The sequence below is a fragment of the Cnephaeus nilssonii genome (assembly GCF_951640355.1).
Source record: "Cnephaeus nilssonii genome assembly, chromosome: 17".
In the NCBI taxonomy this organism is placed as follows: domain Eukaryota; kingdom Metazoa; phylum Chordata; class Mammalia; order Chiroptera; family Vespertilionidae; genus Cnephaeus; species Cnephaeus nilssonii.
In genome coordinates this window covers 36,872,566-36,886,412 of record NC_137088.1, presented here as the reverse complement: position 1 = coordinate 36,886,412, position 13,847 = coordinate 36,872,566, and the positions used below count along the sequence as shown (strand labels likewise).

Sequence of the window (13,847 nt, the reverse complement as noted above, 5' to 3'; positions counted from 1 at the left end):
CGCCGGGCGGGAAAGTCTTAAAGAAGGGGCGGCGACGGCCTGTCGGTGGGTGTTTGGAGCTGCGGTCGTCGTTTCTCGAGGCTTCGCTCCCCTGCGGCCTGGCCTGTAGGCCCCGGCCAAGCTCGGCCTTTCCCTCCGGGGTTCCGCGCCCTATCTCGGCTTCCTCACCCGCCCTATCGTGGGATGATAGACCCTCAGGTACCTCCCTGCGTCGTTAAAATGACAAAACGAGAAGGACTTTCATCCCCAACCCCTACTCCAATGGCCTAAGCCCGGTAGCCGGCCCCATCTTCCCATCTTTTAGGCTTCTCTGTAAACCAGAAGGTGGAATACAGTTAAGGGCGGGCCCTGAAGTCAGCGGGTCCTGACTTGGCTCTAGTTTTTCCGCCTGCAAAATGGCTGATGACCCCAATGGAACCTGGGGCCCTTCAGTCCGCAGGCCAAGGCTCTATCCACTAAGCCAAAATGGCCAGGGCAGGAAAACATTTTTAAAAAAATATTTTTTATTGATTTCAAAGGGAAGGAGAGACGCAGAAGCATCAATGATGAGAGAGATTCATTAATCGGCTGCCTCCTGCACACCCCCTACTGGAGATGGAGCCTGCAATCTCAGCATGTGCCCTGCCCAGGAATTCAACCGTGACCTCCTGGTTCATAGGTGGACGCTCTACCACGCTGGTGGGGCTCAGAAAAAAAAAATGTTTTTCAGAAAAAATTTTTTATACCAGTTACTGTGCTGGGTACTAGGGATACTGAAATAAGTGACACTGGGTTTCCTGCTTTCAAGGAGATCTACAGTTTAATGTGATGTGGAAAGGGCTCCTCGATACCTCAGTGGAGCAGAAAAGCTGGAATAGCATACTTCCTTGGGGATAGGAGGAACATTTTCCTTTTTTTTTTTTTTTAAATCCTCACCTGAGAACATATTTTCATTGACTTTTAGAGAGAAGCATCAGTCAGTTGCCTCCTGTATACACCCTGACCGGAGATCGAACCACAACCTAGGTATGTGCCCTGACTGGGAATCCAACTGGCAACCTTTTGGTGTATGGGAGGACACTCCAACCAGGGCATGAGGAACATTTTTTCTTAATTTATTATTTTTATTGATTTCAGAGAGGAAGGGAGAAGGAAAGAGATAGAAACATCAACGATGAGAGAGAATCATTGATTGGCTGCCTCCTGCACGCTCCACACTGGGGATCGAACCTGCAACCAGGGCATGTGCCCTGACCTCCTGGTTCATAGGTTGATACTCAACCACTGAGCCACGCCAGCCAGGCTAGAGGAACATTTTTCAAGGAAGATGACATTTAATTGAGTCTTTAAGGATGAATAGTGTGTGTGTGTGTGGGGGGGGGGGGGGTTGAGGACAAATATGTGATACCTTAATCAATAAAGTAATTTAAAAAGAAAAAAAAAAAGGATGAATAGTAGTTTCCAGGCAAATAAGAGCATTTGGGGTAAAAAGAACACTTTTCTGGTTTACAAGATAGGCTAGAAGGCCCTGTGTTTCAGGCCCTCCCCTGCCTCTGCAGCCTCATTTCTAATTCTACAAGCTCCTTCCTGTCTCACTGGAGTTTTTCTCTGCCTGGACTACTCTTCTCGTACCTCTTCTACTAGCTCCTATTTCAGCCCTCAGGTCCCTGCTTAAAGTCACCTTCTCAAAGAGATTATTTATCTCTGAGAAATTGTCACTACTTTTCTTCATCACCGCCACCCTAACTAGACTAAATTTCCTTGTAAGCCCTCATAGCAGCCTATGTTTTTCTTTTATAGCACACAACTGTATAGTCATGTGTTGATTAATCATGGGGATATATTCTAAGAATTGCATCCATAGGTAGTTTCATCATTGTGCGAACATCAGAGAGTGTACTTAACACAAACCTAGATGGTATAGCTTACCGCACACCTAGGCTATATGCTATAGCCTCTGGCTTCTAGGCCTATATTGCATGTTACTATGCAACACAACACAAGATTAAATCAAGCAGAAGAGAAAATGATGTCATCAAGCGGTAAACACCAGATGTATGAGGCTGCTGCTGTGTACACAGCTGTTTTATAGCAAATCTTTTTTTAAATAAGTAGAAATAGTATACTCTTAAGTAATGATAAAAATTATAGTATAGCCGAAACCGGTTTGGCTCAGTGGATAGAGCGTCAGCCTGCGGACTGAGAGGTCCTGGGTTCGATTCCGGTCAAGGGCATGTACCTTGGTTGTGGGCACATCCCCAGTAGGGGGTGTGCAGGAGGCAGCTGATCGATGTTTCTAACTATCTCTCTCCCTTTCTGTAAAAAAATCAATAAAGTATATTTTAAAAAATTATAGTATAATAAATACATAAACCAATAACATAGTTGCTTATTATCATTATCAACTAATATATACATAATTGTATGCACTATACTTTTCTATAACTGGCAGCATAGTAGGTTTGTTTATACTAACATCACTACAAATGTGTGAATAATGTGTTGCGCTATGACATAACAGCTTTTATGTTACCAGGTAATAGGAATTTTTCAGTTCCATTATAATCTTATGGGACCACTGTGGTATATGTGGTCTGTCATCTGAAACATCCTTGTGCAGGGCATGACTGTAGTTAAATAATTACATGAAGACTACTCATTACTATACTGTGAACTCCCTGAGGTCAGGCATCATGTCTGGTTCATAATTGTAACCCCAGCACCTAGCACAGTCCCTAATGTGTAGTGTTGTATTATTAAATTATAGGAGAGGTATAGTTTGGGGCTAGAAAATGAAGGATCTTGACTGTCAGAGAACTGTGGGTTTTGTTCTTCAGCAAGAGGGAAGTGGTCTGGCCCTGACCTGGTGCCTCAGTTAGTTGGAGCATTATCTTGTACACCAAAAGGTTTCAGGTTTGATTTCAAGTCAGGGCACATTCTTAGGTTTCGGGTTCGATTCCTGGCTGGGGTGCATATGGGAGGCAACCAATCGATGTTTCTCACATTGATATTTCTCTCTAAAAATCAATAAAAACGTGTCCTCTGGTGAGGATTTAAAACAGGGAAGTGGTCTGGCTAAAAAGGCAACTGGGTAAACAAGTCTTGAAAGTAAGAGAGTATTGACCAGATATAGGGGTTGAAATTTTCTCAACACCTGGATTTAGATAGCATTAGTGTAAACACTAGAACCACTTCAGTTTTGAATAGAGTAGTTTTCTTTGAGCTATAGCTTTAATCTCTCAGAATTTATCTAGCTTTGAGAGGGTCACTTCTGTTCTCTGATTTTGCTGTAGAAAATAATTTAACTGCAGAAAATTGGTCAAAATGGTTTCCAAAAGACGACTATCAAAATCTGAGGATAAAGACACCCTGACAGAAGATGCCTCTAGTAAGTATTTACTCATTTGTTGCTGTATTTTCTATAGCAAATGTGTGTGGCAGTATTGCATCTTTTCTTATGGCTGAATACTTTTCCTTTATACCACATCTTTATCCAATCATAATGGAATACTACACAGCCATAAGAAAAGATAAAGTACTGCGTTTGTGACAACTTGAGTAAATTTTGAGAGTATCATGCTAAGTGAAATAAGTCATATTAAAAGCATAAGAACCATATGATTTCACTCATGTGAGATATAAAACAGAAAGCAACAAATGAACAAACAAAAACTCATAGACAACAGTATGGTGGCTATCAAAGGGGGAAATGAGGATGGGGATAGGTTGAAGAGGATAAAAGGGGTCAAATATATGGTGCCGGAAGGAGACTTCACTGGATGGTGAGCACACCATGCAATATACAGATGATGTTTTATAGAATTGTACATTAGAAACTTATATACTCTTATTAACCAGTCACTCCAATAAAATTAATAAAATAAACATGTGAGGCACTTAAAGAGATATGATGTTCCTATTTTCAAATGCTGGGAGTCATCAAGGCTTAATGGATAGAGCACACAGAATTTATATCAGGAGATTTGGGATTGAGTTTCTGCCTCTGATTCCATGCCTATAGTCTCTTGAGTATCAGTTTCCACATCTATAAGAGGAGTTAGTATTATAGAGCTTACCTATTATACATTATCTAGGTGCTGGGATACAAAGATACAATATAGTCCCAACCCTTTAAAAAAAACTTATGGTCCCCTGCCTTAAAAAAGTTATGGTCTAGATAAATGCTCTGATAGTGATATATAAAGAAATGCATCATATCAAAGAAAGCATACCAGAGGCAAGGAATTAGACTCGGTGCATGTAAGAATGTGATTGACAGAGGCCCAAGAGTTCTGACAAGAAGTTGATAGTTTTTCCATTTATTACACTCATCTACCCTATTACGGCGATTCTAACTTGTATCAGGGGAGAAGAGTAGGAATGTAATCATGTTTAACATCAAATACCTATTTGTTTTGTTTGTTAATTATGTTTTATTACTTCTCATGGGTTGAAAGCCTTGGGATGGAACCAGTCTGGTCTTTGTATTCAAAGATATTATGCAGGAGAATCTGCCCCAGTCTTCTACCCCTGCAGCTAGATAAAGATAATTGGTTCTCAAACTTTGGTGTGCATCAGGATTATTACCTAGAGAGCTTATTAAAAATTCAGACTCCCATGCCCCATTCCCAGAATTTTTATTTCATAAGCTCTGGGATGTGACCGAAGAATATTCTTTTAATAAGGTTTCCAGTGGTTATAGAGCAATGGTTTGCAGACATCAGCTTGAGAGACCCTGACTGCTTTAGAATTTGGGTGGAAACATTTCCATGGTTATTGTTAGAAATGGCACATTTTGAATTTTCTAATGTAAGCTTAATAGATGAAAACAATTATATTTATTGATTATTCTGTTTGTTTGGAAGCCACTATTGGACCATTGTTAGAAATAAAATTTTACTACACTGTCAATTCTAATATAATTCTTCAGGAACCTATCAACTTTTCTTTTAGGGTTATTGTAGGGTTTACAGTTTTATCTTTGCTTTACTATTTGTCACATTCTTAATTTTTTTTCACAATCTTGAAAATTTTGTCTATTTTCAGATGCCAGGAAGCAACCACGCTCCAAAAAGACAAAGAAATCACATGTTTATTATGAAGTTGAAGAAAATGACAGTGCATTTTTAAAGCTTCTTAAGACATCAGGAATTATTCTTAAAACAGGAGAGAGTCAGAATCAGCTAGGTGATATTTTGATATAACTCTTTTCTCTGGGTATAGTGAATCATGGGTTTTCTAAATAGAAAGGAACGAAGATTAGAAATGGGAGCACCATTTGTCTTGAGACAAAGATAAAATTGAAATTGCTTTTTAGAGAATATTATTATAGTCTTTGGTCCTGATAAATACATGTTAAGTAAAGTAATTCTGACCCCCTGTCTCCTTTTATAGAAAACTGTTATATAATAGTATTGCTTTGTGTTTTCTTATGAAAAAGTAAATTAATACCCTTAGAACAGTTAGATCTGTGTCAGAATAGTTTTAGAAGAAAATTTATATCCTATGTAATAAAAGGCTAATATGCAAATAGACGGTCAGTCGGACATCCCCCAACGGCTCCCGGACTGGGAGAGGGTGCAGGCCGGGCTGAGGGACCCCCTCGAGTGCACGGATTTGCCTCTAGTATCCATATAAGCATGTAAGCGCCTGCTTTTGAGGCATAGATTATTTCATCCTGCTAAGGTAACAGCATGTCATTTTTAGAACACTTAGTAGCTATTCTCTGTCAAAGCTGCCTTTGTTTTACTGTGGGTTTAGAATATTTGGCTTTGAATTAGGTTGTAAATATCTTTTTCTTTTTTTTTTTTTTAAGGGAGAGAGAGATAGAAACATCAATGATGAGAGAGAATCATTGATTGGCTGCCTCCTGTTTGCCCTGTACTGGGGGTTGAGCCCACAACCCAAGCATGTGCCCTGAGCGGAAATTGAACCATGACCTCCTAGTTCATAGGTCGATGCTCAGCCACTGAGCCATGCTGGCCAGGCTATCTTTTCTTTTTTTAATCCTCACCTGAGCATAAGTTTTTACTAGGGGCCAGTGCATGATTTCATGCACCTTGAAAAGAACTGTGGGCCGTGAGGCTGCAGTGGGCATACGGGTGGGTGTTGGCCCATCCTCCTCGCCCCCGCCCAGCCCCTCCCGCCACAGACCCCGGTCCCCTGTGTGCCGGCAGTCCCACTCCCACTGCCACCACTCACATGTGCTGATGGCACCAAGCAATTGGGGCCAGCATCAGCAGTGGGTGCAAGCGGGGCTGGCGCCAGTAGCAGATGCAGGCACCCAGCAAGACCGTGGCACACAGGAGCAATGAATTTTCAGTAACCACCAGAGGTTTTACCCGATGACAGCGACCCTGCTCTAGCGCCCCTGCTCACTTGTTCCACCATCCCGCCTCGGCCGATGCCCGCCATGTTCTCTGCTCTGCTGCCGATGCCTGCCATGTTCCGCACACACTCCCTGGTGGTCAGCATACATCATAGCGACCTGGTTGTTTGGTTATTCCACTGTTTGGTCTATTTGCATATTAGGGTTTTATATATATAGATTGATTTTAGATAGAGAAGCATCGATCATTTGCCTCCCCTATGCACCTTGACTGGGGATCTAACCTGCAACATAAGTATGTGCCCTAACCGGGAATCAAACCTGCAAACTTTTGGTGTATGGGAGAACGCTCCCATCAACTGAGCCATTCGGTCAGGGCTAGGTTGTAAATATCTTTATTCATTTCATCAGATAGGAAACTTAGTTCTTGAGGAAAGTAAACTATGGTAGGAGAGGTTAAAGACTCTGGTGACCAGCTATTCTTTTTTCATAGCTGTGGATCAAATCGTTTTCCAAAGAAAGCTGTTTCAGACTCTGAGAAAACATCCTTCTTATCCCAAAGTATGTATTTTCTCCTTGGTACTTTTACTTTTGCTAGCAGTACTCTGGAATTGAAAATTTAAAGGAATTGGCATAAAGTTGAATGTACTAGAATGATTTTTAGCTAACCCACAACAAATGTTAAACTAAAAATCTTACCCTGTCTTTTTTTTTTTTTAAATTTCATTAAGATAATAGAAGAATTTGTTAATGGCCTGGAGTCTTACATTGAGGATCAAGACATTTTCAGAAACTGTCTTTTGTCTTGTGAACGTCTGCAGAATGAGGAAGCCAGGTGTGGAGAGGAGGCGTGGAACAGTGCTGAAATTTAGTCTGTTACACTAACTGGTGGGGATGGGGGTGGGGGTGCAAAATGCAATTTTTGGGAATTTCACTTTTGATTTATAGTTCTCTTTTCCTCAGAGTTTTATCCTGACTTGTAAATTATTAAGTTTATAGTTATGAGACTAAGAACCAGAGTGTTTTCTAGAATGTTTCTCACTTGTGTTGATAAAATTTCAACTCTACTTTTCCCTGGCTTAAGAGCCATCTTCTGATGTTCTGTATTTCTTATCTACCAGGTTAGTTTCTCTATAAAGGTTATATATTTAACCGATTTTATGGAGAAATAGTAAGCATATTAAAACATAGAAAACAAATTTCTTTATTTTTACAGCATGGGCACATCTTACTCTAAGAGCCTCATTAAATTGCTTCTGGGGATTGACATATTACAGGTGAGATTCTGCCACTTTTTTTGTGAACATTTGTTGGATGTGATCTGTGGTGTATGCCCAAGCATAAGTGGTTGGAGCACACAGGGTAGAGTAGGCTTAATGGGAGTGTTTGGGTTTGCAACAGTTTACCATAGCCCTGTTGCTGAAATGCATCTGGTACGCCAGTGTCTTTGTCTTTGGACTGAGCTGATTAGCCCAATACATTTCGATGTCTCATTTATTCCTTTGGCCTGTTTTCTATTTGGAAAGTTTCATCCGGTGTGCCTGAGTAGCCTTCTATATCTCAGCCATGTTCACATCTGAGTCATCTCCCATTTAGCTCTTAATTTGCTTGTTAAATTAATTTTGCCCTTTCCTCTCCTTTATTTTTTTTAAATTTATTTTATTTTTACTTTTTTCATCATGTGGTCTCTATTTTTATTTTTACAAGAAAAATGATCTTACTAGAATAATATTACATGCAATAAGCATTAATAGTTCAAGAATAAAAGGATTTTAAGTATAATAATATTACCAAAACTGTACTAACATAGTATGATATCACAAAATTTGTAGGAAATTTTAAAAATCTGCAAATAGCAGGATTACTTCTATTATATTCTAGAATATCCGCCCCCCCTCCTCTGGCTCTATTTTTGTTCATCAGTTTATGTTGTTCATTATATTCCACAAATGAGTGAGATCATATGATATTTATCTTTCTCCGACTTGCTTATTTCGCTTAGCATGATGCTTTTAAAGTATTTTGTCAGATATGAGTATTGCTACTCCAGCTTTTTTTCCTTTTCCATTTCTATGGAAAATTTTTTTCCATCCCTTCACTTTCATCCTGTGTGTGTCTTTTGTTTTGAGGTGGGTCTCTTGTAGATAGCATACAGTATAGTTGGGTCATGTTTTTATATCCATTCAGCTACCCTACACCTTTTGATTGGAGCATTTAATCCATTTACATTTAGGGTTATTGAGAGGTACTTATTTATAGCTATTTTAATTCTGTATGGCTAGGTTTCTCTCTCTCTTTCTTTCAACAGTCCCTTACAGCAGTCCCTTTAGCATTTCTTGTAATGCTGGCTTGGTGGTGATGAACTCCTTTAGCCTTTTTTTTTTTTTGTCTGGGAAGCTCTTTATTTGACCATTTATTTTGAATGATAGTCTTGCTGGATATAGTAATCTTTGTCTCAGATCCTTGCTTTCCATTACCTTGAGTACTTCATGCCATTCCCTTCTGTCCTGTAGAGTTTCTGATGAGAAATCAGATGTCAGCCTTATTAGAACTCCATTGTAGGTAACAGTTTTCTTTTCTCTTGCTGCCTTTAAGAGTCTCTCTTTGTCTTTAATTTTTGGCATTTTAATTATGATGTGTCTGGGTGTGGGTCTGTTTGGGTTCTTCTTGTTTGGGGTTCTCTGTGTCTCCTGAACTTGTGTGACTTTTTCCTTTACCAGGTTAGGGAAGTTTTCTACCATTATTTCTTCAAACACCTTCTCTATTCCTTTCTCCCTTTCTGCCACTTCTGGCACACCTACTATTCTAATATTGTTACGTTTCACATTGTCCCACAGCTCCCTTAAGCTGTCCTCCTGTTTTTTTAATTGTTTTTTCTTTTTGGTTCTCTGAGTGATATTTTCAACTCTGTCTTCTAATTCACTGTTTGATCCTCAGCTTCCCCTAATCTGCTGTGTATTCCTTCCAATGTGTTCTTTATTTGTGTTATGTCATTCTTTATCTCAGACTGTTTTTTTTCATAGGTTCTATACCTTTTTTTCATACTGTTGAGCATTTTTAACATCATTACTCTGAACTCTGTTTCAGAAAAATTTCTTATCTTTGCTTCATTTATCTCTTCTGGAGAATTTGCTAGTTTTTTCATTTGGGGTTGTTTCTTTGTTTCCTCATTTTGGTTGTCTCTTTGGGTTTGTGACTATGTTTTAGGTAGATCCTCTATACCTCTCAACCTCTAGTGCAGGACTGAGTTTCTGACTGATTGGATCAGGCAAAGACTCAAAGCCTCCAGAGATGGCCTCTGTCTACAGACTGATAGGGTTCCAACTTGAATTGCCCCCAGGCAATCGTCCTCAGGTGTGGTGAGAGTTTTTCAACAGGGTGGGGCAGTTACTTCTGCCTGGAGGCTAATTGTTACTTTTAATCTCTTTAGTGGCCTCAGGGCAAGGTGTTTTCCAATAGGGTGTGTCAACTGTCTTCCCTTCAGGCAAGGCAAATGTCTATGTGGGAAAGATGTCCTCTTCTGTGTGAGGGAATGACTCAGCCCAGGAAACTTGGGGTAACTGCCTTCTGAGCTCTATCCCCTGAGTCCCCGGTCTTGGGTTCTGCTCTCACAGCTCCAGTCCACTTCACCCTCCCTCTGCCAGAGCACAAGCTGCATGGCTCCACAGGGAATTCTTGTGTGTTGGCCCTTTAAGAGGTGCCCGAACTTTCAGCTGCCACTCCCTGGCAGACAGCACCCCACTGCTTTTCACAGCTAGATGTTGTGTGGGTACCCTCCTCAGTTTGGTGCTCTCTGCTGGGGAGCCCAGCTTCAGGATTAGATCCCAGAGTTCTCAGTGGCACCCCCCACAGCTGAGATATCTCTGTGGGACTTCAGTTGCCATCGATGAGTGCCAGGCCAGCCCTTTCACACCTCTGCCCCTCCTACTAATCTCTATGTGGTCTCCACCTTCAGTCCTTGGGTATCAGGGTTCTCTCCTGTGAGTTTTCCATTGATTATTCAGGAAGGCTTTCCGTATTTCAGTTGTAATTCCAGCTTGTTCCTGGGAGCATGTCCGTGCAGCATCCTCCTACTCTGCCACCATTTTTAATCTCTATTATAAGCTTTTTAAAGGTAGGGATGTTGTCTTCTTCATTATTGATCCCCAGAGCCTAGAACTGGGTGAGGACATAGTAAATGTTAAGCCAAGTCTTTACTGGATAAATAAATAAGTCCTCATCCTCTTGCATAATTTCAGGTTTTCATCTCTTGCAGGGACATTATTCCCTTTATTTTTTAATTTATTGTGTAGACAATACATTGACATGGTTTAAACATCTCAAGTTATAAAACCGTGTATACAATGAAAAGTCTCCCTCCCATCCCATCCCTTCCTCCATTTTTTCTATTTTCTTTCCCACTGTTACCTTTTCCTTTTCATTGGAAATTTTTCTTCTTTTTTTTATTGATTTGGGAAAGAGGAAGTGGAGGAGAGAGAGAGAAACATCAAATTATTGTTCCACTTGTTTATGCATTCACTGGTTGATTCTTGTACGTGCCCTGACCAGAGATTGAAACTGCAAGCTTGGTGTATCAGGATGATGCTCTAACCAACTGAGCTACCCAGCTAGGGCTTCATTGAAAATCTTGACTATAATTTAGTTAGCTTAAATCTAAGAGCTGAGCCCTGTTGTTTGTCTGAAAAGAAATCTTGCAACCTATTTGATAATCTTTAAAGTCTGCATTTCATGGGTTCATCACACTTAATGATTTTTCTTTTAAATCCTCACCCAAGGATATGCTTTTACTGATTTTAGAGAGAGAAACATTGATCCATTGCCTTGCCTTCCATACGTGCCCTGACTGGGGATCAAGCCTGCAACCTTTTGGTGTATGGATGACAGCTCCAACCAACTGAACCACCTGGCCAGGGCTGACCATTTTTATTATTTGATTACTTTAATATTGCTTTGATAGATATTTTGCAGTGTTTCAGAAGATAAATTATTGATAAGTCTTTGTGTTCCAATAGCTTATATTCAAAATACAGGCAATATTCATGTGGACATTCTGATAAGAGGATTTCATCCATAGTGGGTTTGACTCAGTAGATAGAGCGTTGGCCTGTGGACTAAAAGGTCCAGGGTTTAATTCTGCATGTACCTTGGTTTTAGGCTCCGGCCCAGGTCCTGGTCAGGCCCCATTCAGGAGGCAACCAATCGGTGTGTTTCTCTCACATCGATGTTTCTCTCTATCTTTTCCTCTCTCCCGCACCCACTTTTCCTAAAAACCAATGGAAAAATACCCTCCGGTGAGTGGGTGAGGATTATAAACAAACAAACAAACAAACAAATAAAATAATAAAGTGCTCATTTAAAAAAATAACAATAGGATTTCAATTATAGCAGGGGTTTTCCTCCAAGAGAATTATGACTAATTATACATTTCTGTTGTGTATTTTGAGACCATTCCCTAACTCCCTGCGTCTTCTTTTTCAGCCTGCCATTATTAAAACCTTATTTGAAAAGTTGCCAGAATTTCTTTTTGAAAGGTAAGTGGAGTTATTCTGGAATGCTTAAATTACCCTAGTGTACTTAAGTTTCTGAAAAGATTACTCTGAAACATCATTGATTACTTTGAAGGTCATATTTATCATGATGCCATATTCTTAAATAACCACTAAGATTTATTGGGTTGTCTTTCTTTGAAATTTCACCTCCTTAGTCTGGGCAGGTATCACAAAGTGGTTGGAGCATTGTCCTGTGCACCAAAGGGTCTTGGGTTCGATTCCCATTCAGGGCACAAACCCAGGTGTCTGGTTCAATTCACAGGAGGAACCGATCTATGTTTCTCTCTCACATTGATCTTTCTCTCTCTCTTTCTCCCTTACTGACTCTAGAATTAATGAAAAACATTTTTTTTAAATCAGTAAAAAAAATTTCCACCTATTTATTTGACTAATAGTGTCAGAAAAATATACAATAAACTGGTAATAGTAGTTATCTCCAAGGAAGGGAGCCAATTGACTGGAGTCAGATATTCCCTGAATACTGTTCTTTACCTTTTCAATTTTTTTTTTTTTTACCTTTTCAATTTTATAGTGTACATTAAAAAAATTTTTTTTTACTTAGAAAAATGAGCAGCCTAATAGAAAAGTAGATAAGGTCATGAACAGACAGTTCACAAAGAAGAAACACAAGAGCATCAGATTTTTAAAAAATGTTCAATTTCTTTAATAATGAAAGACACAAATTTAAAACAGTAAATAGACTTTTTCCATTCTCAAAGGATCTTCCCTATTAAGTGTAATACACAGGCATGCTCATACATTGCTGATGAACATATAAATTGGTTCAATCGTTCTGAAGGATAGTAGATTATACGTATGTATCAAAACCTTATATTTTGCACACCCTTTCATGCTCAAACATGTCTTCTAATTTACCTTAAGGTAATACTTGTGCATTAAAGTAGTAATAAGATTTACTGTTTAAAGTAATAAGAAATTGTAAATAACTGAGATGTTCCACTATAAGAAATTGGTTACGTAAATTAGGTACATCCACACAACAGAATATCATGTGGACATTAAAAAATTATATAAAGAGGCCCTGATCGGTTTTTGCTCGGTGGATAGAGCATCGGCCTGCGGACTGAAGGGTCCCAGGTTCGATTCCAGTCAAGGGCATGTACATTGTTTGCAGGCACATTCCCAGTAGGGGGTGTTGCAGGAGGCAGCCAAACAATGATTCTCTCTCATCATTGATGTTTCTCTCTCTCTCTCTCTTCCTCTCTCTCTCTCTCTCTCTCTCTCTTCCTCTCTAAAATCAATAAAAATATATAAATATATTTTTTAAAAAAACAAGAGAGAAAGATACACTCTAGACCTTTCTTTCTGTCTCTGTAAGCCTTTTCAGATATAACCATGATTAACATGGTTAGTGCCTCTTCTTCCTGACATCTTTCTCAAGGTATATAAGCATATATCATGCTTTTTTTGTATCACGTGTGTGTCTGGCACAGTGCACAAAGCATAGTAAGTGTTCAGTAAATGTTAATTGAATGGCTGAAATGCTCACTGTTGTATAAATCAGAAAGGCTAAGTTCCTTGTCTTCTCATCCTAACATCTCAGCATGAACAGTGATGGAATCAACATGCCTCGACTCATCATCAGTCAACTGAAATGGCTTGACAGAGTTGTGGATGGCAAGGTAGGCTTTTGGACTTAGATTTAGAGAGTGTGTTTTCCATACGTAACCAAACGTTTGGAATTTGCAGTGTTTTCTTTTTTTCCCTTTCTAAACAGAAAAATTTACATTTTTAAATTCATCCATTTACTTTTTTCAGCTTTGAGATTTTTTTGGTAGTTCACCCTTTACGTTTTCAGAAAGAAAGATATTTACTTACTTAATGATGGCTAGGTATCATTTATTAAATTAAACATTTGGAAAGAAATTTAATTTTTCAAAGCACATAAATTTCTGTGTTTTAATTCTCAAAAGCGATAGTATCCCAAACCACTGTACTCACTGCAAATGTTTTAATTTGATTACATACAG

General features: G+C 39.3%; 1 protein-coding gene across 5 annotated transcripts in view; it reads left to right on the top strand.

The window, feature by feature from the left end:
- FANCD2 (FA complementation group D2) overlaps positions 1 to 13,847 on the top strand; it is a 104,449-nt gene that overhangs the window by 34,360 nt on the left and 56,242 nt on the right. For 2 of the 5 annotated variants that reach the window (XR_013814829.1, XM_079794816.1), the window contains exons 1-8: positions 8 to 198; positions 3,273 to 3,367; positions 5,026 to 5,166; positions 6,801 to 6,868; positions 7,039 to 7,142; positions 7,524 to 7,584; positions 11,786 to 11,838; positions 13,421 to 13,499. Coding sequence is in view for 4 of the 5 variants with exons in the window: in XM_079794816.1 (XP_079650942.1) it covers positions 3,304 to 3,367; positions 5,026 to 5,166; positions 6,801 to 6,868; positions 7,039 to 7,142; positions 7,524 to 7,584; positions 11,786 to 11,838; positions 13,421 to 13,499 (570 nt within the window). In the remaining variant the exon portion in view is untranslated. Of the gene's footprint in view, positions 1 to 7; positions 199 to 943; positions 1,006 to 3,272; positions 3,368 to 5,025; positions 5,167 to 6,800; positions 6,869 to 7,038; positions 7,143 to 7,523; positions 7,585 to 11,785; positions 11,839 to 13,420; positions 13,500 to 13,847 lie in introns of those variants that run through there. The other 3 variants (XM_079794817.1, XM_079794818.1, XM_079794819.1) reach the window with 3 other exon arrangements.